Source organism: Solanum tuberosum, unplaced genomic scaffold, assembly GCF_000226075.1.
Source record: "Solanum tuberosum cultivar DM 1-3 516 R44 unplaced genomic scaffold, SolTub_3.0 scf00216, whole genome shotgun sequence".
NCBI lineage: Eukaryota > Viridiplantae > Streptophyta > Magnoliopsida > Solanales > Solanaceae > Solanum > Solanum tuberosum.
This window is the reverse complement of record NW_006239143.1, coordinates 558,888-584,621: the sequence shown is the minus strand read 5'-3', so window position 1 is coordinate 584,621 and position 25,734 is coordinate 558,888. Positions and strand designations below refer to the sequence as shown.

Genomic DNA, 25,734 nt, shown 5'->3' with positions numbered 1-25,734 from the left:
ACCTAAAAAATGTTGTATCCATTATCATATTAAAATACAAAAGATTTGTTCGAAGATAAATCCATCGATTAATGACCAAGGAAAACTAAATCAATTAATTGGATGGGTTTATTTAATGGATTTTGTCATAGAAGTATATTTTTTAAAGATGACAATTTAGTAAATCACATGAGTTTAGTAGCTTTAAAGGCTCATATTTTGTAAAAGGCAAAGTAATAGTTGAATGATTTCTTATATTAAAAAAAAGTGTCTTTGATAGATTATTTTCATTATTTAGATGACCATATGAGAAATTAACTTCATCTATTGATTTGGAAGGGAAAACTGATATCGAAGACAGACAAGTCTACCTCAAATGCTATTGGTAGAAATGGGTTGGAACTTCGAATTGGGTAAGGTCGTTTCATAAGCTCAAAAAGATATTGAAACTAATAAATGAAGAGGAAAAAATAAATCACAGGCAAATGTGTTGAAAGTGGTGCCTCAAAAGCTGGAGATTAGTTCCACCTTCTGTTGTATCAATATACAACTTAAAAGTAGGATTAAGTTCAGATAGATAAGTGTACAGTGTTGGGCAGAATCTGATTAGTTAGTTGCTATAATTTAGGTTTTAGTTAGTGGAAATAATGTTTGCTTATTTTACTCCTTTTCTTTAGATTTTTAAGTTATGGATTAATGTATTTATATTGCAGTCATTATTTCAATAAAGTAATGCAACTTAACCTTGTTATCTTTTTCTTTTCTTTCTTTGTCAATATATATGATAATCTTGTACAAATTTGTATCAGAGCATTGGCATCTTGCGGGACTTGTGATAAGAGAGTGAACCATATTATAAGCCATTCTTTGGACTATTATCTTAAATAGTTTATAGAAAATGAATTTTGCAACAAGCTTCTTAACTCCACTAGTCTTCAATGGTGAAAATTATTAAGCTTGGGCAATTAGAATGACGATTCATCTTAAAGTGTTGGATCTCTGAGAAACAGGAGAAGAGGATTATCAAGTAACTCCTCTCGGTGATAATCCAACAATGAATCCGATGAAAAATCACAATGAGAATAAGACAAGGAATGCCTAAGCCAAAGCTTGCCTATTCTTTGCAGTATCCCCTTCAATTCTTACCAGAATTATGCAAATGAAGTCTGAAATCTTGGACTCAAACCTTGCTGGTAAGCTTATCATCATCTTCTCCACCACCCTTGAATCTGGAAAGGTTTCACCAAACAGCCTTACTTTGTTTACAATCTCCATAAGTTTGGCAGAATACTCTTTCACAGTATCTCCTTCTTTCATCCTTAACATCTCAAATTCTCTTTTGAGAGTTAAGAGTTTGACAGTCTTCACTCTATCACTTCCATCGAACTCCTCTTTTAGTTTCTCCCATACTTCTTTAGGTGTTTCACAAGCCATTATTCTTGTGAAAATCACATCTGAAAGTGCTGAATGAAGACATGTGAGAGCCTTGGGTTTCCTTGACTTTGCATCTTCATAAATCTTCATTTGTGCAACTGTTGGATTTGGTCCAAGTGGAAGAGGATCATCTTCACTTTCAATTGTTTCCCATAGACTAAGAGCTTTGAGATAAGCCTTCATCTTTATCACCCATATGTGATAATTTTCTCCTGTAAACATAGGAGGGCCTGCACCCAAGAAGCTGTTGGATGCCATGTTACTGCTGCTCAGCTCTCACCTTAGAAGGAGAAAAAACCTTAGCCTTCTTGCCTTCACAGATCCCTCAAGAAGAAGGGCTCTTGATACCACTGTTAGGATTTGAAACTTTTAGAGAGAAAAAATAAGGTTCAGCAGCAGAAATTTCATTCATATATTTAGCTTTTTAAAAGCATACACACATATATCTACATAAGCTTTTCCAAAGTTAGTAGAGGACCATACATATCCACCCACTATTGACTTTCTTACAAAACATATTCCATAAAACAAGGACTACCTTTCCTTTACATACTTAACATAATATTTAAGAAAATAACAATTAAACAAAAGACATCTAGAAATATCTCATTTTCTAACATGTTTCACTACTTTGCACTTTAACTCCAACACGATCAACTATATTTGAAATAACCTCACCTTGTTGATTATTGCGAACACACGAAACATCCATTTGTTGTTGCTGCAGTATCTCTCCAGCAGGAACAAGAGTTTGATTCCCTGATGTTGCCATAACGGAGGTATTTTGTTCTGAAATTCTAATTTCAGTATGTTTGGAAATCGGTAATGTAGGTAGCTCCTTTCCAACATATTCAACGACCTATTTTCCTAAGCTCTGTCCCTCGATATTAGGATCAAGGTCACTTCGAACAGCTCAAACCACAATTCTATTTCCACCAGTTGTCCCTGCAACAATGACCAAAGAATTATCCTTGTTCAAATTAATATTCCCAACCCCGTATTTTGACCACCTACAGGTTTTTTAATATCTATTTTCTCAGCTCTCTTAGCATTCAAAAAGTCACAGGCATCTCCCTTTAATTATTTCATATTGTTAGCCTCAGAATTAGGCTGGATAAGTGCAACATCTCACCCAACTTCATCGCCTAATTGAGCACCTTGAAACAAGGTTTACCTCATAAACAAGCGACATTTATTTTCGATGTTTACAATGAGGGCAATACAGTGGAAGATTATCATAGACAATTTTTTTGATAATTTTACCCAATTCTTTCTCCAATAATTGTAGTCTTACACGATTTGGATGCTTATCTAGTAGGTCTAGGATTAACTTATCCCTAACAGTACTTAGCCTGATGCAATCTGTTGGAAAATATTTTCCAAGAACACAAAATTTATACAAAGAAGAACAAAAAGATTAAATTTTGATAACATGAACAACGAACACATAATTGAAGGCTTGAAACTAATAGTGCACATGCTACTCAATATTAGCTATAGATTAGGACTTTAGTGTAACGCACGTAATATAGGACTGCATGTATATTATCTGTTCCTATTTCCTAGGAGTTTGCTTAGTTTAATATGTCACGTTGCTTTGTATATAAACAGTATTGGAAACTCATTAATACATGCAATTTTCAGTCTACTTCTCTGCAATTATAAAAACACGTATGAAACGCTTTCCTAAAAATGATATTTGCTCCCTTTCCTCTGTGAGATTGCTATTGCCTATTGGATTGTATGCAAATAGTTTTAGTGGATATGAAAAGCATATGAATTTTTGCACTAAGCAAATAATGAAGAAATCCTATTGTAAATCAAGAGCTTGAACTTTGTTAAGATCATGTATTTGTATTTGATAAATTAGTACATGTAGGACTTGAAGATTGTAAATCATTAGTCTTTATTTCTTTTCAGTTAGTTAGTTTGTTATGCTTTCCAATTAGTTAGATGCACATTCTGTTAGTTAGTTCAACGTGTATAAATGTGCAAAGATCAGCTCAATGATAAGTCAGTTTTCATTTTGCACAAATGCAGTTTCACTTCTGGTTCTTCTCTGTCAAAGCTCAGAGCTCCTCCCATGGAGTTCTTAGTCAATACTGATTAGAAAGTCACGATTTCTACATGGTATCAGAGCCGAGGGATTCTTCCTCTGCATTGATTCGTTTCTCTTCCACATTGATTCAATTCTCCTCTCTTCGTTTCTCGATTTGCGATCTCGCAATCGTCTCTCTCTCTCAATTCTCAATCTGATATTCCGCGATTTGTGATCTCACTCTTCGTTTCTCATACATTTTCTTCTTATTATCACTTGCTATTGATTCATGGCGATTGGTACAGATCAACCGACCTTGACTGCTGAGACTCAACAAACGCAGATCCATCATGATTCCAATAATGCCCTGTATGTGCATCCTTCAGAGAACGCTGGGTCATCAATCACTCCAGTCGTTTTCGATGGCACCGGATATCGATCATGGCGACGGGGAATTCTCAGAGCACTTTCTGTGAAGAACAAGACAGGTTTCATCAATGGCAAAATTGAGAAACCAGCTCCTACTTCGCCTACGTATGATCAATGGGAACGCTGTGATAATATGGTAACCTCTTGGATTCTTAATTCTCTGTCGAAGGATCTAGCTGATAGCCTACAATATGTAAACAATGCAAAGGAATTATGGGAGGAATTAGAAGATCGATATGACCAGGCAAATGGCGCGAAACTGTACCAAATTCAACAGGAACTTAGCAATCTTACTCAAGGTAACCTTGATGTCACCGGATATTACACTAACATCAAGAGGTTGTGGGAGGAATTGGCTACTTTGGATGTTACTACACAATGCACTTGCTCATGTACATGTGGGGGTAAGAATAAACTGCACAAGGCAGAACAAGATCGACGCCTCATTCAGTTCTTAATGGGCTTAAATGAAGTTTACACAGTTGTTCGAGGAAGTATTTTGATGATGAATCCTCTACCTACCATGGCTCAGACTTTCTCCATCCTAGTTCAGGAGGAAAAGCAAAGAGAAGTCAAGCCTCATTCTCGAGTTCATCTGGACTCCACTTCACTAAATGTATCTGCAAGCAGTAGTTCAGGTTCCAGGCACTCTATTGCAGGCAACAACACTAGCACTTTCAGGACAAATTATACTCCAAATAGAGGAGGGGGCAAGGGTGTGTATAAACCAAATCCTACCAGCAATTCATCATCTGGTTACTATGCAGGTTCATCTAGTAATTCAGGAAATTCTTTCAGAACATATCCACCAAATCACAACAAGTCAAATCTGTTATGTGACTATTGTAAGAAGTCAGGTCACACTGAGGAAAAATGTTATAGGCTACATGGATTCCCTCAGGATTTCAAGTTTACTAAGGGAAGAAACTCAGGATCAGCAGCAAATGTCCATGGAAATTCAAGAAGTTCAATTTCTGAGAAGTATGAAGAACAAGAGAACAATTTGACTCACAGTCTTACACAGGACCAGTACAACCAGTTGCTCAATTTGTTGGGAAACATTCATGTTCATGGAGAAGCCACAAATGATGGACACAGGGATTCTGTAGACAACCTTGCAAATGGACATGGAGCTGTGAACCTTGCAGGTATCTTAGCTTGTCATTCCTCTATAACTGAATTTGGTAAATTGTCTTGTAAATGTGTTGCATCATCTGCTGCCTCATGGATTATAGACTCAGGAGCCACAAACCACATGACATATAATAAAGCCTTGCTTACTAGAATCAGACCTCTAGCTTACCCATTCTTGGTTACACTACCTAATGGATATAAAGTGAAAGTGACAGAGATTGGTGATGCCTATCTAAATTCAGCATTGACTCTATATCAAGTATTATTTGTACCTAGCTTTAAATTCAATTTGATTTCTGTCCAGTGTTTAGCTTCACAACTTAAAGTTGTTATTAGTTTCACCAACTCATCGTGTCTTATGCAGGGCCCTTCTCTGAAGAGCCCTCTGGAGATTGGTAGTGCAAAAGATGGCCTCTACTTCACTTGTTAAAGATGTCCAAACTGCAGCAAATCATCTGGTCTTTCTTCACTTGTTTCAACTCCACCTTTTTCTGTCTCACATCCTGTGTCACATGAGAAAATCCCTTTCCCTTGTACTCCTTTTGTAAGATCATTTCATGAAAATAATAAAGACATTTGTTGGAATCCACAGCAACCTGTTACAAATTTGTGTCCTGCTGATTCTCATAAGTCATGTATGTCTCATGGAAATGTGGATCATTTGTGGCATGCAAGGCTAGGTCATGTACCCTTTGTAAAAATGAGGGGTATCTCCACAATACCTTTCTCTTTTGCCCCAAAACAGCCTTTCACCTGTACTATTTGTCCAATGGCAAGACAGGCAAGACTTCCCTTTCCCAATAAAACAACAATACAATCCACAGAAATTTTTGAATTGCTTCACATTGATTTGTGGGGACCATATCACACACCAACACATACAAATCAGAAATATTTCCTCACTATGGTTGATGATTTTAGTAGATCAACATGGACTCAATTGCTTAGCTGCAAAAGTAATTCACTGCAAACCATTAAAGCCTTAATCTACCTAATAGAAAACCAATTCAAAACCACAGTAAAGTCCATTAGAACTGACAATGGCTTGGAGTTTACGAATAAAGAAACCTCTGATTTTCTCCAAAATAAAGGAATTATCCATCAAAGAACCTGCCCCTATACACCACAGCAGAATGGTATTGTAGAAAGAAAGCATAAGTATTTGCTTGAAACTGCCAGAGCATTGTTATATCACTCAAAACTTCCCTTACAGTACTGGGGGGAATGTGTTCTTACTGCAACATATTTGATCAATAGACTTCCTTCCACAACCTTGAACAACAAAACACCTTTTGAGATATTGTACAACAAACAACCTACCTACTCACATCTCAGGTCATTTGGATACCTGTGCTTTCCAACCACCCTAAAAACACACAAAGACAAATTTGAACCAAGATCAACACCTCACATCTTTATTGGATATCCCTTCAACACAAAGGGTTACAAGGTCCTAGACTTAGAGTCTAAAAGGATACACATTTCTAGAGATGTCACATTTCATGAGAGCATTTTTCCTTTTGCTGATGTGTTTCCTGATTCTAGCTTTATTTCTGTCTTAAAAAATCTAAGAAATAATTTTACAATATTGAACATGTTGGATAAGGATATCACCAAGGAAGTCACTAACATTGATGATCATGTTACTTCACCTTTTGTACTTGATAATGTTACTGCAGATAACACTCAAACCAATCCTATGTCACCAACAAACACACATACTGAACCAACAATTACCCAAACTAATTCTATCCCTACAATACCAACTGAAACACACAATGAACCAGCCCTTAGGAGATCAACTAGAACACACACTGTTCCAAGATATCTAAGTGAATACACCTACAAATTACCATCATCACAGTCTTTTCTTTCAACCTCGATTCCACATATCAGTCATCATAATTCTAATCATATTTCCCTTACCTCATTTTGCTTGGATAGTCAGCAACTAATGCAACACATTTCTCATGATATTGAACCATTCTCTTATGAGGAGGCATTTTTGGATCCTGCATGGCAAGCAGCCATGACATCAGAATTTAAAGCTTTATATGATAATAACACATGGGATTTAGTACCACTGCCTGCAGGAAAGAAACCAGTAGGTTGCATGTGGGTTTACAAGATCAAGCACAGAGCTGATGGCACAGTGGAAAGGTTTAAAGCCAAATTAGTTGTCAAAGGTTATACACAACAAGCAGGGATTGATTATACTGAGACCTTCTCACCTGTGGTGAAGATGATCACTGTGAGGACATTAATTGGTTTGGCTGTCAAGAAGGGCTGGGGTTTATATCAATTGGATGTTAACAATGCCTTTCTTCATGATGATCTACATGAAGAGGTCTATATGGCACTTCCACAGGGTTTGCTGGTTGATGATAGAAGAATGGTGTGTAAATTGAGAAAGTCTCTATATGGATTAAAACAAGCCAGCAGACAGTGGTATGAAAAATTAGCCACAACACTTTGCTCAAGAGGATATTCACACTCTGTCAGTGACTATTCTCTCTTCTATAGAAAAGTTGGAATGTCTGTAGTGTTTGTAGCAATATATGTAGATGACATTATTTTGACAGGAACAGATTTGACAGAAATTGAGTCTTTAAAGGCACATCTACATGCTCAGTTCAAGATAAAAGATTTAGGAAAGCTTAATTATTTTCTAGGCCTGGAAATTCTATACAAGGATAATGGTGTTTTGATTTCTCAGAAAAAGTTTGCTGCAGATTTAATCAAGGAATTTGATTGTTCAAACTACAGCACAACATCGTCACCACTTGATCCTTCTGTGAAGTTGAGTTCAAATGAAGGAACGCTGCTTACTAATCCAACTTATTACAGAAAATTGGTGGGTAAATTGAATTTTCTCACAATTACAAGGATGGACATCACATATAGTGTTCAACATCTCAGTCAATTTTTACAAGCACCGAGGGAACCACATCTTAAGGCAGCTTTTCATGTGTTGAGATACTTGAAGAATGACTTGAGTCAAGGCATTTTCATGACCAAACATACAGACTGTACAATTACTGCCTATTGTGACTCAGACTGGGCAGCATGCTCTGATTCTAGGAAATCTGTAAGTGGATATATAGTGTTCTTAGGGGACAGTCCTATTGGTTGGAAATCAAAGAAGCAGACAACAATATCATTGTCATCAGCCGAAGCAGAATATAGAGCAGTCAGGAAGGTAGTTGGAGAATTAGTTTGGTTGGACAGATTGTTGGGTGAGTTAACTGAGCCTTGCAGCTTGCCTATTTCAGTTTTTTGTGATAACCAGGCAGCAATCCATATTGCAAAGAACCCAGTATTCCATGAACGCACCAAACACATTGAGGTTGACTGTCATTTTGTGAGAAACAAATTGCAAGAAGGGCTCATTGCTCTTCATCATGTCTCCACTACAGAACAAATGGCTGATATTCTAACCAAAGCTTTGAGTGGACCTAGTCATTCTAACATCTTGCGCAAGTTGTCAGTAACTACATCACTGCCAACTTGAGGGGGGGTGGTAAGATCATGTATTTGTATTTGATAAATTAGTACATGTAGGACTTGAAGATTGTAAATCATTAGTCTTTATTTCTTTTCAGTTAGTTAGTTTGTTATGCTTTCCAATTAGTTAGATGCACATTCTGTTAGTTAGTTCAACGTGTATAAATGTGCAAAGATCAGCTCAATGATAAGTCAGTTTTCATTTTGCACAAATGCAGTTTCACTTCTGGTTCTTCTCTGTCAAAGCTCAGAGCTTCTCCCATGGAGTTCTTAGTCAATACTGATTAGAAAGTCACGATTTCTACAAACTTGAACTTTTTGAAGAAGAAACGAGTTCTTTGGGGAGTATTGTAAGGAAATATACTATGTAAAGTTGTGTTGAAATCTGGAGAAGTTGGATTTAAATAGAATTGGTGGTAACCAAAGAAGGAAAGGACATACCTTTAATTTAAAAGACACATCCTTTCATTTAAAATACTAATTAATAATTTAACTTAAACAAAATTCCAATAATCTCCCACATGTTTAAATATGAATTAGGACACAAAGATCAAGTTATGTTCACGCATAGAATGCACATTACCTTAGTACAATGTCCCAAGAATGAATTTAATTGTGAATTTATTAACTTATCCATGGTGATTCAATGGTTGACTCTCCATGAATGAATTGGTTTTTGATATAGATCTGGTAGAACAATTGGTTTATGCGTTGAATCAATAGTATTTTGGAGATGTTGTGGTGGTGTTTGGTCTCCAACAGAAGGCTGGGACACAACTAAAATAACATGAGAGTTGCCGCCCTCAAATCTCCATGAGAGAGGAGAAGAGAGTGGGGTAACAATTGTGTTTGTTTATCTTATGAAGCTAACTCCAGTAGCAACTACTGCATTGATCTTTTTACTCTTCCTTTTATTTTAAATATTTTTTGTTTATAGTATTTGCAAATGCTGGCATTTTTTGGATTAATTTTTGTTTTAAATTGTAAGGCATTACAAGATGTAAAATTTAATTCACCATTTGCAGGGTTTGACTTTTGCTTCTCGCCACCCCTGGTTGAATTTTGCAAGGACAAGGAAATACTTTGTACTATGGAGCAGAAAATAAAGGAGTTTGTTGAAAATATGTCTCAGGATATTGCAGAAATAAATCAGTTAGCTACTTGTAGGATTTTAAAATTATTTTATTAGAGTCCTGTGTGATTTGAATTTAGGAGTTAGTTCTTTTATTTGTTATTTGAATTTTACTGGCATATTTTTCTAGTTTTAGTTACGAATTATATCTATAAATGTATGTCTCTGAATAATTAATAAAATAATTCCCTTTGACAATTGTGCAGTATTTTTTTCTCAAAGTTATTTTATTAATTTCTTTAGTAAAAAAATCAACAATTGGTATCTAGAGCCTTCTTCTTGAGGGACCTATGAGTAGAAAAATGGATTCTGAAAATAGTTTTGCACGAATGGCTCCTCCTATTTTTTATGGTGAAAATTATCAACTATGGGCTGTGAGAATGGAAACCTACATGGAGGCTCTTGATCTTTGGGTAGCCGTGGAAGAGGCTTATGAAGCCAAATAATCCCACCGTGGCCCAAATCAAGAGTCACAAGGAAAATAAAACCATTAAGTCGAAGGCAAAAACAACTTTGTTTGTTGATGTTTCGACAATTGTTTTCACGAAAATCATGACTCTCACATCACCAAAAGAATTTGGAATTATCTGAAGAAAGAATATGCTGAAGATGAAAGAATACGAGGAATGAAGGTATTAAATTTAATAAGTGAATTCGAATTGCAGAGAATGAAAGAGTTAGAGACAATCAAGGAATACTCTGACAAATTGTTTGGTAGTCAACAAAGTAAGATTACTAGGCACTGAACTTAAAGATAATATGAAGCATGTATAACTAACTACCTTGGAAAACACACAAGATCTGTCCAAAATTACCTTGGCAGAATTGTTAAATTCTTTGCAGGCACATGAACAAAGGAGGCTTAAGAGGCAAGATGACATGGTTGAAAGGAGCATTAGTAGACATCCACAAAACTCAAAGCAAGGGTAAATTTTTGAAAAATTACCCACCTTGTCAGCACTGTGGCAAAATTGGACATCCTCCATATAAATGTTGGAAAAGACCAAATGCAGAGTGCAAGATCTGCAAACAACTTGGTCATGAAGCTGTGATTTGCAAAAGTAAATTTCAAAAAGATGAAACAGTTGCCCAAGTCACCATTGAAGAAGAAGAAGACCACTTATTTTGTGGCAACTTGTTTTTCAACGAAAAAAATCTAATTTTTGGATGATTGATAGTGGTTGTACAAACCACATGACATATGAAAGAAATTTTTTAAAAGAGTTAATTCCTATGAAAAATAAGAAAGTCAGAATTGGAAAGGTGATTGTATTCCTGCAAAAGGAAAAGGGTCTGTTGCAATCAAAACAAATTCAAGTACAAAAATGATTTCAGATGTTCTTTATGTGCCTGATATTGATAAAAGTTTATTTAGTGTTGGCCAGTTAATAGAAAAAGAATTTAATTATTATTTGGAGACAAATATTGTCAAATCTTTGATCAAAACAAATTCAAGTACAAAAATGATTTCAGATGTTCTTTATGTGCCTGATATTGATAAAAGTTTGTTTAGTGTTGGTCAGTTAATAGAAAAAGGCCTTGCAAGACAAATGATGAATTAGCAGATTTGTTCACAAGGTCAATTTCATATGAGACTATAATCTACAATTCTTGATCCAAGAAGGAGTGTTGAGAATATGTCTCAGGATATTACAGAAATAAATCAGTTAGCTACTTTTAGGATTTTTAAATTATTTTATTAGAGTCCTATGTGACTTGAATTTAGGAGTTAGTTCTTTTATTTGTTATTTTAATTTTACTGGCATATTTTTCTAGTTTTAGTTAGGAATTATATCTATAAATGTATGTATCTGAATTATTAATAAAATAATTCCCTTTTACAATTGTGCAGTATTTTTTTCTCAAAGTTATTTTCTTAATTTCTTTATTAAAAAACCAACAGAGTTGGATAGTGATATTCTTGTTTCTGAAGTTTTTGTTCCTAATTCTACAAGTTCTTCTGAATTTATAGTAGGCCCGAGCTTCAAGGAAGGATTTCCTCCGGTGATTGAGCCATTTTATCCATTAACATAAGGAGAGACTTCTTCTACACTCTCGGCAACCTGATTGTCACCAAAGGAAAACATGGGGGTCATGACCAAATGTAACTAAAGGATGATTGGTTGAATTGATCGACTAAGAAGGTAAACTGGGAGACGTGGATAAGGCTCGTATATATGCTGCCATCCAGTTATCTAATATTTACATTACCTCATGACAATGGTCCTATCTTTGCTGCTTTGTGATTTTAGTCAATCTCAGGTAACTCCTCCCATTTTACCTTTGGCATGATGGGTCCAATTGTATTGAACATTGTTGCTTTGATAGGGCTTAGACATCATGGTGAAGAGATTAGTGCAATCCAATTCAACCTTTACTTTGCATAAGAGTGAGAAATATAAAACAATATCTTATGAAGAGTTTATCAAGGTCAATAGAGAAAGAGAAGATATAATGGAGGATGAACATATCTCTTTCCTAACTATGTGTCTTTGCAAGTACATCGTTTCCAATTGTTCATTAAGGGTAAAAATGTAATCTAACCAATTAGCCATTGCTCTTTCTTCGAGCAAGAAGATTGTTGTGTCTCATTTTGTATTATCTCATCTGCATAGAGGTTGTAGAAATTTAGTCACCATAGAGTTTTGTCCTTCAGGAGTTCCCTTCTGGACCCTATAGCTATATTCCTAAATCTAACCTTTGTCTTATGATTCATAAAATTGTCAAACTTTTGGGCTTGCCCTGGCTCAAGGCAAGTTAAAAAAAATAGCTTCTGAGAATGTTTTTAATTCTTCTATTAATGCCCTTCCAGAACTCCTAGCATGTTCACTCTATTTTCTCCTGAATGGCTGAGATTGCCACTGTATCATATATCTCTTAAGAAAGAGCTAAATGACATCTGGTCCAGTTTCCTTATTGCTCAAGACCTCTAGTATGGCCTTGCATTCGACAATTCAAGTGTTGGCAAAGCTGGAGTGGAGTATTACTCTCCTAATCAATTAGCATGACTGTTTGGCTTCACACAAACAACGCCTCTCCCTCCTTATCAGTAAGTCAATACTTCATCACTTGGTAGGATTATTTTTTATTCAGGAAATTGTATTCAAGAAGTGGATTCAAGATTTGTTTAATTGAAGAGAAACATTTCAGTTGTGAAATTTCACACAAATCTAAAATCTACGCCATCTTTTGAGTCCTAGTGGTGGACTTATATACGTAAAACTCGGACTGAATTAGTTGAGGAGATCCTAGATAGGATTATTACTGGAGAAGCAACCAAGAAAAGAAGGAACAAAGGTATTGTATGAAACTTATGAAGGCAAAAGTTTCATACAATACCTTTATTCCTCCTTTTCTTGGTTATTTCTCCAATAATAATCCTATCTAGGATCTCCTCAGTTGATTTAGTTCGAGTTTTATGTATATAAGTTAACCACTAGGACTCAAATGATGGCATAGATTTTGAATTTGCATGAAATTGCACAACTGTAAAATTTCTCATCAATTGAACAAACCTTGAATCCACTTCTTGAATACATATTACTGAATCAAAATAATCCTACCGAGTGATAAAGTATTGACTGACTGATAATGAGGGAGAGGCGTTGTTTGTGTCATGCCAAACTTTCGTGTTAATTAATTTAGAGAGTCATACTCCACTTCAGCTTTGCCAATACTTGGATTGCCAAATTCAAGTCCATACTCGAGGCCTTGGGAAATAAGGAAACTGAACCATATGTCTATTTAGATTTTGCTTAGAAGATGTATGATGCATCGGCAATCTTAACACTTCAGGAGAAACTAGAGTGCACAAGCTAGAGTTCTGGAGGAGCATTAATAAAATAATTGAAAGCATTCTTGGAAGCTATTATGTTTTAACTTAAATTACCTTGAGCTAGGGCAAGTCCAACAGTTGGACAATTTTGTTAATTATAAGGCAAAGGTTAGATTCAGGGAAATAAGATTGCACCTAGAGTTGGATCTAGGATATCCTGACGCACCAAAACTCTATGATAACTAAATTTGTATAGCCTCTATCTTCTTTCCCGAAGCAAGAGCAATGGCTAATTGTCTATATTCCATTGTTACCCTAAATGAAACATTGTAAAAGAGGTACTTGCAAAGCCACATAGTTAGGAAAGTGATATGTTCATAGCCAGGGCTTGTTGTGCTGACATCTTATTTATCCATGCAACATCAATTATTGCTCCATCAATTCTACTATATACATGTCCATTTGTCTGGGTGAAGTCCCTTCCTCCTGTATGTAATTTAGATAAGTTGCAATCAATCAAACATTCTCTAAAGCCTTTTGTTTCTGCATCATGCACTTGACTACCAATAAGTCTGTCTTCTTGTGTTAGAATAGAATTGAAATCCCTCATAATCAACCATGGCTCAGTTATATGATTGTTCAGCTGGTGTAAATTAACCACATACTATTATGAACGGGAATTGCACAACATTATGTTTTATATCCACCAACCCATGTATATATTGATCTGATTTATCCATCCTACTAAAGTTAATTTCATTAGGATTCGAAACTACCTAGATTCTCCTTCTCACAGTGGTGTTTGCATTGGTGCACCACTCCTAGTGTGGCATAACTTTATTTATTATAAGACTTGCTCTTTATGATCTAACTATATGTTCACATATTACTATGAGATTCACTTTATTCCTCCTTACAAATAGTTTTATCTCTTTATGCTTCACCTCTTGGATGAAGCCTCTCACATTTCATGTTACTATGCAATAATAATTAAAATACAATCAATCTAAATGAGCTAAGTCTAAGGAAAGGGAAACAGTAACCTACTAACTTGCTTGTCTAGAATATCCATATGTTCCTCCTCAAAAGCCAAGGACAGATCAAGATGAACAGAATTCCACTAAAATACGTGAGACTCATCGAGAACATACCGTCTCAACATAGAGACATGAAACACATGATGAACACTCGAAAGGGTTGGAGGCAAGGCTATTTTATAAGCCACCCCTCTTATCCACCTTAGAATCTCAAACAAATCGATGAACCTGGAGCTAAGATTGTCCCTCCTTCAGAACCTCATCACTCCCTTCATGGGAAGCACCTATAGAAATACCCGATCACCAACCATGAATTCTAAGGGCAACAATTTTTTTCTATCAATATAGCTCTTCTGCCTACTCTAGGCAGAATGGAGTCACTCTTGGGTCACACAGACATTATCCATAGAATCATGCAATAAGCCATCTTCCCACGGTCTAACCTCAAAAGTATCAAACTAGCCTACCGTAGAATGAAACCTCTTACCATGTAACTCCTCGAATAGGGCCATCTGAATACTCAAATGGTAGTTGTTATTCTATTCAAAATCTGCCAAAGCTAAGAACAGATCCCACTGACCCCCAAAAATCTATAACATAGGCCTGAAACATATCCTCCAAGACCTAAATAGTTCTCTTGGGCTGAGCATCAATTTAAGGATGAAAAGTTGTACTGAGCTCAACTTGGGTATCCAACTCTCTCTAAATAGACCTCCACAAATGTGATGTGAATTGAGTGCCATGATTTGAAATGATAGACACCAGCACCTATGCAAATGGACAATATTTCTAATGTAAATCTGGTAATCCTCTCCGAACTGTAGGTATTATGAACCGGTAGAAAGTGAACAAACTTAGTCAATCGATATACCAAGACCCAAATAAAATCAAAACTCCAAAAAAGTACATGGCAATCCTACCACAAAGTGCATGGTTATGCAGTGCCATTTCCACTTCGGAATGGGTAACCGCCAAGTCAAACCACATGGCTTCTGGAGCTCCTATTTCACCTGTTGATAGTTCAAGCACCTAGCCACGAGCGCCATAATGTTTCTCTTCATCCCACACCACTAGTAGTTCTACCTCAGATCACGATACATCTTCACAGAACTGAGATGAATAGAATACCTAGAAAAATAGAACTCCTACGATGACTGACTGTAGGGAACTCTTGTGGAAAAAACCCCACTATACCAAACTCAAAGAAACCCAACTAGAAGCAAAACTGTTGAGATGATTTGGTTGAATTTGATTGGCCACCACAACCTCAATACGCCAAACGTGCACCCTGAGAAATCATAACTGGAGCCTGGTCCATCTAACCACTAGCACATGCAGTGCCACCATCTTTGAGTTATAGAGATCCCCAAACCAGTTTATTAGGCTGAGACTGTTGCGGGTAACCTCTACCCAAAGACCCTCTACCACGGAATTGAGACCCATTTAAACAACTTGACGATAAGGTTTATTGTTGCTACTTCCATAGTCCTCATGATGGATCCTCTCAAAGGTGTATGTATGTTCAACTATCTAAAGAAAAGAATAGATCAATGCCACCATCTGCTATGTAGCCAACCGAAATGGAAATGAGAACCCTTAAAAAAATATGTGCACCCTTTCGTGTTTTGTCGGCATAACATAGCCGCATGTCTAACCAACTCATGAAATTACATCTCATACTCTACAGTTGACAATGATCCCTGAGTCAAGTCTATGAACTCATCCTACAACCTCTCCCTTAGGTTTCAAGGTACATACTTCTCTAAGAAAGCCTTAGAAAATTAAACCCAAGTCATTAAAGGTGAACTGGCTAGCCTGCACTCAATATAGGACCTCCATCACTACTTCGTTAACCACTCTAACTAAAATATAATGTAATCAACCCTGTGAGAATCCTCTAAACCAAGGTTATGTAGCCTCTCTTGACATATGACTAAAAATCATAGGCATTCTCGCCTCCGGCACCTGTGAACCTGAGAGGACCTAATCTAATGAACCTTTTTATATCTTCTGATCCTTAAACTACATATCCGGCCTAACTGCCATAGGTGGATCAAATGTTGAAACTGGCTTAACCACTAAACGAGGAGTCGCAATAGTATGATGTGCCCATGGAATCTGAACACCTTATGCCCCTGCCTAGGCTGAAGTCTGAGCCTCGTCTCAAACTTTGGGTCCACTTGAATTGCTAGGCAAAGTCCCTTCCTGTGAAATACTATACATGAAACTGAGGACCTTGGCCAAAGAATCCTGAAAAACTAGCGTGGCCACGAATCCTGGTGGAGGCTGGCTGGCCTCACACCATCTGACTAATGTTGAACATGCTCAACCTCTATCTCAGGCTCTGGTGATGGTGCCCACGCTTAGTCTTAAGTTAGTGTGGTTGCCCATACTCTACCTCGACCTCTACCCTTATCAGGGGATCTATTTGGAGGTGGGAGGCTCTCACTTATCTGCGGACGACCTCGTCCTAAACATCTAAGCAAGAGTGGAACAAATAGAGTTTAGATATTGTTACAATCATGAATGCATGATAAGAAATAAGTACAATGAAGTATTCCTAAGAACGCCCTATAGCCTCCTGAAAATTGGATACAAATGTCGGTGTACCGATCCGCAAGACTCTACTAGGTACTTGCTCTTGTACTGGCAAGACCGATAAACCTAAAGCTCTAATACCACGTTGTCATGACCCAAAATTGGGCCATGATGGCGCCTAATCGGGGGTTATACTAGGCACCATCATGACCCGATTTCAGGTCTCAAAACTTACCCAACCACTTTGGGAAGCGTGTCATCCAACACAACACCACACAAAATCTATAAGACAACTATGGGAAGGGGCAAGATAGTAAAAGCACACAAAAACCCATAAATGACCTCGAGAGTCATTACAAAATTGAGCCTTGCAACTCATGTTTTTGTTCCTAGAAGTGCCAAATCAGCAACACATGGAAAAGGTTTGCCATCAACTCATGTTTCTACAATTTTAAGTGATCATTTGGTGAGTTTCGTTGTTGAAAAGTTTTGTTTTCTAACACCTATTAACACTAAGAAACAACTATAAGTTGGTGGTAGTAGTCATTTCTCTCCAGATAGATTTGATAACCTACAAGATGAGGACATCTTTGAGGAAGGTGAGAAGAGGATGTGTTGGATCATTGTTTTGCAAATACCGCTAGGAATTTAATTATTTTTCCTGGGCAACAATGCAATAACAAAAAGAAACATGCATGAAAGAAAGACTAGTTAGGATGGCAAGATGACTAGGAATTTGTTCCAAGTCACCTTTCAATACTATTGGCAAAACAGAATCATACGACAATATCAACAACTTCAACAAGATCCACTAAACCCAAGAAAATGCGATGAACTATCAAGAGCTATTGGACAGATTGAAAGAAGAAGGCAGAAGAAAAATAATCTAGGTTACTTTAGAAGAGCAATCTATTCTTTTTAGTTCATCCATTTGTAAAAGAAAGTTTGAGTTTGATAACTCAACTTTCTTCTTGGCTTTTGTAACTTTGCATACTTAGGCATTCTCATGTAATAAACTCTATGATGGTCATTGAATACCTAATTTTCTCTAACTCTTATTTTCTTCATGTTTGTTATAATTAGAGGTTCATAACCTCATTAGAATTGGTAAGTAAAGTCTAGCCCCCATTATTTGTACTTATCCAATGGAGGATTTTTATTTTATTAATAATAAAATACCGCTAGAGGCATTGTCTAGTGGTATAAATTTAAAAAAAACTCATTTTCTTTTTATTATAAAAGATTAAAAAGTCTTTTTAATATAAAAAATATATAATTTTCTTGTATAGTGACTTAGTAATACGTTAAATCTTCTTTTGATGAAGTTTTATTTCGATATCTTAAGTTATAATTAATTCTAATTTTTAGCGATAGCCTTCTTATAATCACTAGAAAATTACCACTACATTTATTAAACAATTAATTGAAATGACTTAATAGGAAAAGGGATAGGAGAAGGAAGGTATCTATGCAGAATAAAAATGACTCACACCTTAAGGTCGAATGTAAATTTAAAACTCTATGGTTGGGAAGGAACTCCACAAGAAAGGAGGTCAAGAGCATCTGGGTATTTCCATTTCTACTTCAGCTGGAAAAGAATAGTCAGAGAGGAAGAAAATGGAGGAAGAGGAAAGAAGGTGAGGTCGGCTACCTACAGAGAGTTACGAGCTCAACCACAAGACTAGAAACCTCTATTGTAACAAATTTTGGTAACCACTACTCCACCAAATTATGTCTCTACAAAAGAAATGGAGGAAATCAGAAAATGAGGGAGAAGGAAAAAGAGCAAGATGTAAGAACCTACCTCTGCGAGCTGAGAAAGAGTGATAACATGACAAACAAGAGGATGGTGTTGATTGATCCAGAGTGAAAGGAAGAGGAAAGTTGGGTTCCATAGTGCTCCTTGCGGCGACAAGGGGAGAAACAAAAGGAGCTCAAATTTGGAAACCCTATCTTCAAGGGTTTTGATATAGATGCTAGTAGCTCCATTTGATGGGCTGGGCCAATTTTTCATTTTGTTTTTGGGCTAATCCAATTTTTGAAATGTTTTTTTTTGTGTGTGGATTTATTTAATAATGAATAAAAGGAGCTACAAGCTCCACTATTTAATTTTTTAAAAAAAGTTATCTCTAAACATATCAAATACTTGCAACTCACAAATTTGTTTAGGCATAATATATATATATATCTGTGTGTGTGGGTCATTTAACTTGGCCTCATTTCACATGTATGCCCTTAAACTTTTGGTTGGCACGAGTAGGCACTTAAATTCATATAAAGTTGAACAAGTAGTTACATGAGTCTTACGTGGCATAATACACATGGGACACCACATAGGATGCAAATTGTTATGTAAGATATCACGTAAGATGTGTGCATCTATTTGTTCAACCTTATACAAGTTTAAATGTCTATGTGGGCACACCCAACGTGGGAGGGCATAAACAGAGGCGGACCCACCCTTACCCGAGGGGTGTCAAGCGACACTCCTTCACCAAAAAATTACATTGTATATAGAGGTCAAATTTTGGTTTAATAAATAAATATATACAAGTATTGACACCTCTTGACATAAGTTTAAGGTTTAGTCTAATGGTTAAGGTGTTGTGTGTTTTAGTCCTACTAGCCCCATAGTTAGATTTTTTGTTACAACTATTTACAGCCCTTAATGACAATTTTGGGTCCACTATTGAGCATAAATATGAGTTAAGGTCAAGTTAAAGATATATTTGTGTATTATATCTTTTGTTTATGTTGTATATCTATGATTTTGTGTGTGTGCATGGATTTAATAATCAATGTTAACCGCACTAGATTTTCATATTTATATAAGTTCATAATGTGGCTGTATACTAGACTAACTATGGGATAATGTTTTCGTATTTTTTACACTATGGTATGATTTCATTGGGTCATAATGGTATCCTTTAGATTTTAGAAAATTTATTGCCTAACATTTCCAAATACGACTTGTACATTACATTGTTATTTCCTATGTTTCAATTTATGCAATATACTCTCTCTATTAATCAGTTTTTTTTTTTTGTTATAAAAAAAAAGTATTTTTCTATATTTAATAGTAACAATTTAGCTCCAAATTTTATTTTAATTACCCTTTAATCTTTATCATTAAGATTGAAACACTAAGATCATATCGAACTCTAGGTTTGCATATATTGGTATTTTAATTTTGTTATACAATGCATGTCCAACTTATTTAGTACAAAGTAATTTCAGTATTAATAGCTCAAATTAGGGGTGTACAAAATCGAACCGAAAATTGAACCAAACTGCAAACTGAGTCAAACCAAAAAAAATACTCGACTAGTGGTTTGGTTTGACTTGGTTTGGTATTGGAAAAAAAATCCGACTATATATTTGGGTTGGTTTGGTTTTAACTAAAAAAAACCAACCCGAGACCAAACCAACCCGACATTATATATGTAATTTTAAAATTGTATTTTATACATAAAAATATTTACTTTGATATAATTTTAAAATATTTCTTATACTATTTCATAGTTTTTATCTTTTAATATATTATTTCAAGTTTAAAACTTAGAATTCGGAATGGTCCAATAAAGATTATAGTTCATAGATGTTGATAATTATAATAAAACTTAAATCAAAATCAAATTAATACTAATGCGAAAAGAAAATCAATTCAACACTAAGAATGACAATAATATTGAATATTTGTTCTTTAGTTTTACATTGGTTTAGACAATTAAAATACATAATCTAATTTTAATTTTCCTTAAATATTTAGTAATGTAACTAATACTTATTAAACTTATTTTAGCATGATTTAGTACTTTTAAATTATGATCATTTTCATTATGACTTTGCAATATTTATTTTATATGATGATTTCATTATTATTTTTTATTGAATATTTTAGTGTCATTAGTACTCATCTCATATTTTGTGTTTTTTTTTTTTTAAGAAACACCTTAGATAATTGTATTTTGGTTGGACTAAAGAAATATTTGGAGCACAAGTTAGTTATATGTTTGTATGCAAACTTTACCGAAAAAATTCAAAAATCTAAAAAAATCCGAGGTTTATTAGTTTGGTTTGATTTATATATTTAAAAATTCGACACAATGGTTTGGTTTGGTATTTGAAAAATCCGAACCAACCGGAGATTGAAAAACCCAAAAAAATCCAAATTTTATTAGTTTGGTTTGGTTTATAAATTTAAAATTTTTACACAAATGGTTTGGTTTGATATTTGAAAAATCCAAACCAACCCGATCATGTACACCCCTAGCTCAAATTAATGTATAAATCACATATTCTTTATCTTTTTTATGCAATTGTTTTTTAGGATTTAATATTACATGTAAGTGTAGATATGAAGGAACGCTGCGGGTGTGTTTGGTAGGAAGGAAAATATTTTTTTCTCTAAAATATAAGAGATTTTTTAATTTAATTTTGGCATAATACATAAATATATCATTTAACTTGGCCCCATTTCATATTTATGCCCTCCAACTTTGGGTGTACACAAATAGGCAGTTAAATTTGTATAAGTTGAACAAGTAGACACATAAATCATATGTGGCATGATATACGTAGGACACCACGTAGGACACAAATTGTCATGAAGGATGTCATGAAGGACATATGTGTCGATTTGTTTCACTTCACACAAATTTAAGTGTCTACTTATACACACCCATAATTGGAGGGCATAATAGCTCATTTGTTTGTTTTTTTGGAAATTTGATTTGTGATGTACCTTGTCTTCTCTCTAATTCTTACCAATTGTTATTAAAATATTGCGTTATGATTTTAGAATAATGTTCTATCTAGTTCATTTAAAAATGATAATTTTTTGGGTCAAGCTTATCTTTGTATAAAATTTTGATTTGTGATGATGATAATCAACTTCATCAATGAAGATTATGCGTAATTTAGGATTAACAAGTATATTTATTTGGTACGATGGAGTATTCTTAATAGTTTCAAAATTTTAGTCATGTTTCGTGTTTTTTTGTTAAAATAAAAAAGTGAAATATATTTGTAAAATTACGATCCAACATATTTTCAACTCCATCCAAAGTTCACCCAAATTAATTTTCTTTTAAAAACTTTAAAACTCTATGACCGAACGCCCACTAAATCACAAGAGGTTCAAATAAATCGTTTTAATCCCTTAAATTGTTGTGATACGATCTCTACCGCTCACCAACTCTAAATCAACGGCTCTCCCCCACTGCTTATTTTCTCCACTTCTCCTCTTTTTCCGGATCTGGAATCTAATTATTTTTTTTATAAATATATAATTATGTTCCTACGGGGTGAACATACAAATAAAAAACAATACAAGTAACTCATTAATTTAATAATTAATAGGAGTTAATTTTTCTAGTGCAATATGTATTAAGTAATTATTAAAGAATAAGAAAAGATCAAAGCCTATTTGAATTGACTTATTTTAAGTGTTTTTAAGCTAAAATAATTTTGAAGCACTTTTAAAGTGTTTGGATAAATTTAAAAAGTATTTATAAGTAGTTTGTTTTAAGTTAAAACAATAAAAATAAAAATAACAGTAGTAATACAGTTTGAAGAATTACATCATTATTACTAGGGGTAAGGATGGGATGATACATAAACCAAAATTGAAATCTTTCATACTGCGGTTTCGATGCTATGACAATTTTTTTAAAATGATATTTTGTACAGTATTCAAGATTATTTATAAAAAAATTCCAAAATATCGAATACCGTACTTTTAAGTCAAAATAGCTTTAAGCAATTTTATTGTATTTGAATAAATAAAAAAATATATACATATTTATTTTTTAGACCCACAATCTGATCTTTTATTCCATAAAATATATGCAATAGTGATCCTTAGATGCTTTCAACTTCATTGAAAATTTTCATTGTTTACATTCTTACTTCATACGGTCTTGCTTTATGCCTCCAAACTTGTTGAGACGATCCGATCCTACGTGACATGAATCCATAATAATCAAACTTTAATGTGGATATTGGACAGCAAATTTTTTTAAAAAAAGAGTCCAAATCAACACTCTCCATGTCCTCTTTTTTCGGATCTAGAATCTCAAACGTAATCTTTTCATAAATATATACTTGTGTTCATACTAATAAAAAACAATACAAGTAACTCATAGCTGACCTTTTTCTGAGTGACACAAATCTCAATTAATTTATTAATTAATTAGTAGTAGTAGTTAATTTTTCTAGTACAATATGTATTATTAAATTGAATAAATAAAAGAATAAGAAAAGACTTTAAAAAAGCCTGTTTGGTTTAAAATATTTTATGGTATTCAGATAAAATTAAAAAAATACTTATAAATATTTATTTTTTGGAATTAAAATAACAAAACTAATAAAAAACAATGAATTTCTAACTTTCACCTACAAGTAGGTAAGCCATAAAGTCAATTCAACAGCTCTATTAGTATCATGTTCAGATATAAAAGGTTTATAAATTAGATAGTGTCTGAAGACTTCAATCACCAAGTTTTAGCAGTATTTGGACTTCTAATTAGGCATTGGGCTTAATCAAATAAATCCAAGTAAGTTTAACTTCTTTTTTTTTTTCATTTCTTAATATATTCTTCATATGTTTATTAATTGAAAAGCATTAAGATTGTACCCACTTCCTCTCTATTCATGAGTTAATATCTTTGATGGTCACTCCATTATCAATTTTTTTCTCAGAAAGTTACTTAACTTTGATCTTCAATTCAAAAGTCACTCAACTATGAGATTTTTGCATAGAAAGTCACTCAACCTATTTAATTTTTTTTTCATAAAAATTTGCTGACGTGAAATTTTTATTTCTAACCAAAATTTTAAGAAATAAACATATATCTATTTAAACCATTTAATGACCCACACCACTTGACCCAACCCAATATAAATATAATATTGACCCTCTTAATTTACCTTTATTTTCAAAAATTATTTTCTCTATTCTCCTTTGTGTTTTTTCTTTTCTTTCTTTATTTTTTTTTAAAAAAAATCTCAATTTCAGCCTCTTCTTCCTTCTTTTAGTTAGGGATATCTCAATTTATGATCTCACTAAATCATTCTCTCTTGTCTCCGATTTCTTTTTTATTTTGTCTCCGGTTTCTTTTTTATTTTGGTTATTGTTCATTTGCATTGTTAGCTTTAAATGATAATGAGAGTCGTCGTATGAAGGCGAAAGGATAAAAAAACTTATTTCGAGAAAAACCTTTCGATATTGCCTGAACCTGAACTCGCATTATCCGGAGCTTTTCCATGGATTCTCTCTTAATAAATTCTCCTTGTACAACCCTGCATCCTTCTAATAATATTTTAATCACAATCTAATTCCTATTTAACTGAGATTTACTAAAAAAAGGGAAGAAAATGCTGAAATTGAGAATTTAAAAAAGAAAAAAGAAAAAAAAAAAAGAAAGCAGAGGAGAAAGAATGGGAGACCAAGAAAATAACTTTGGAGAATAAGAGTAAAATAAAAGTGTTAATATTATATTTTAGTGGGTTATGTCAAGTGGGTGGGTTATTAAATGGTTTAAATGGATATATGTTTATTTCTTAAAATTTTAGTTAGAAATAAAAATTTCAAATCAACAAATTTTAATGAAAAAAATAATTAAATAGGTTGAGTGACTTTCTATGCAAAGATCTCATAGTTGAGTGACTTTTGAGTTGAAGATCAAAGTTAAGTGACTTTCTGTGAAAAAAATTGATAGTTGAGTGACCATCAAAGATATTAACTCCTCTATTCATAGACAAAATCATCTCAATCTCATCTTTTATTTCATAAAATATGCAACATTGAAATCTGTCTATTCTGGATTCGTGCTACGTAGGATCATTAGGAGGAAATGCTTCTTATAAAAAAAAAATCATAATCAGAGCTCGAATTCAAAACTCCGATTCGAGCAGAAAAAGCTACATCCTTTTTGGTGGTCACGTCTTTGAATAGTTGACCTTTTGAACTGAAATAAGAAAATAAAGAAATTATTTTCACTTAGGAAAAATTAGACAAAATCCACGTAAATCCCTTTGTTGCAGCAGCATTCATTATTATTTTCACTGTTTTTAGAACTCGATTTTAAGATTTGACTTGTTGCAAACATAATTGATTTGAGCAAATTAATATATGAAAAGACTTGAAATATTGAGAGTAGCTTGTATCTATAATTTTAGAATTGTTTAGAAGAGATTTGACTTGATCGGAATTGAAGAAAAAAATTTGAGCTATAACGACTGCAAATTAGAGGGATAGAGGTGTATAGATGTGAATTTTTCCCTTTTATTTAACCTGGATCTAGGAGTTTGGGTGTGATATTAGTTAGAAAAATGAATCTGCTCCTACATGGCATTTAAAAGCAATTTAATATGACAATTTTCATAAATAGTCATAGGCTCCTTCCAGATTACAAAACACAGTGGTAAATTGTGTATTTATGAAATATAGCTATGTTATATATTAAAATGTTGCAGATACACTATGGGTGTGTTTGGTATGAAGGAAAATGTTTTTTCTGGGAAATAAGTAGATTTTTGACTTATTTTCTCATGTTTGGTTGGTGAGTAGAAAATATTTCCGGAAAAAGATATTTTAGTGTTTGATTTATCAATGAAAAATATTTTTGAGAAAATATCTTTTATTTTTTTTAGAAAGTAGAAAATAATTTTTGAATTGAACTTGAAAATATTTTAATAACAAACTTAAATTTTTCTTTGGAGGGGGGGGGGG

The 25,734-nt window shown here is 34.1% G+C and overlaps 3 protein-coding genes across 3 annotated transcripts in view; 2 read left to right on the top strand and 1 right to left on the bottom strand.

Moving 5' to 3' along the window:
- Positions 1–1,077: 1,077 nt before the first annotated feature.
- On the bottom strand, positions 1,078–18,946 carry LOC107062323 (uncharacterized). Its single transcript, XM_015312854.1, has 2 exons — positions 18,805–18,946; positions 1,078–2,358 (listed from the first exon to the last, which is right to left on the bottom strand). Exon 2 carries the CDS (start codon positions 1,669–1,671, stop codon positions 1,078–1,080), a length of 594 nt encoding a protein of 197 aa, XP_015168340.1. The 5' UTR covers positions 1,672–2,358; positions 18,805–18,946.
- Positions 3,741–5,444, top strand: LOC107062322 (uncharacterized). The gene is made up of 2 exons (XM_015312853.1): positions 3,741–5,273; positions 5,379–5,444. The coding sequence occupies exons 1-2, from the start codon at positions 3,741–3,743 to the stop codon at positions 5,442–5,444; spliced, it is 1,599 nt and encodes a 532-aa protein (XP_015168339.1).
- Positions 18,947–23,489: 4,543 nt separating the features above from the next.
- Positions 23,490–25,734, top strand: part of LOC102594363 (uncharacterized) — a 14,996-nt gene continuing 12,751 nt past the window's right edge. The window contains exon 1 of the mRNA XM_015312836.1: positions 23,490–23,557. The gene's annotated coding sequence lies outside the window, so the exon portion shown is untranslated. The remainder of the gene's footprint in view (positions 23,558–25,734) is intronic.

Coding starts and splice junctions, on each gene's coding strand:
- LOC107062323 (XM_015312854.1), bottom strand. CDS start 1,671: ATGGCATCCAACAGCTTCTTGGGTGCAGGCCCTCCTATGTTTACAGGA.
- LOC107062322 (XM_015312853.1), top strand. CDS start 3,741: ATGGCGATTGGTACAGATCAACCGACCTTGACTGCTGAGACTCAACAA. Junction 5,274..5,378: donor CAGCATTGACTCTATATCAA/GTATTATTTGTA, acceptor TGTCTTATGCAG/GGCCCTTCTCTGAAGAGCCC.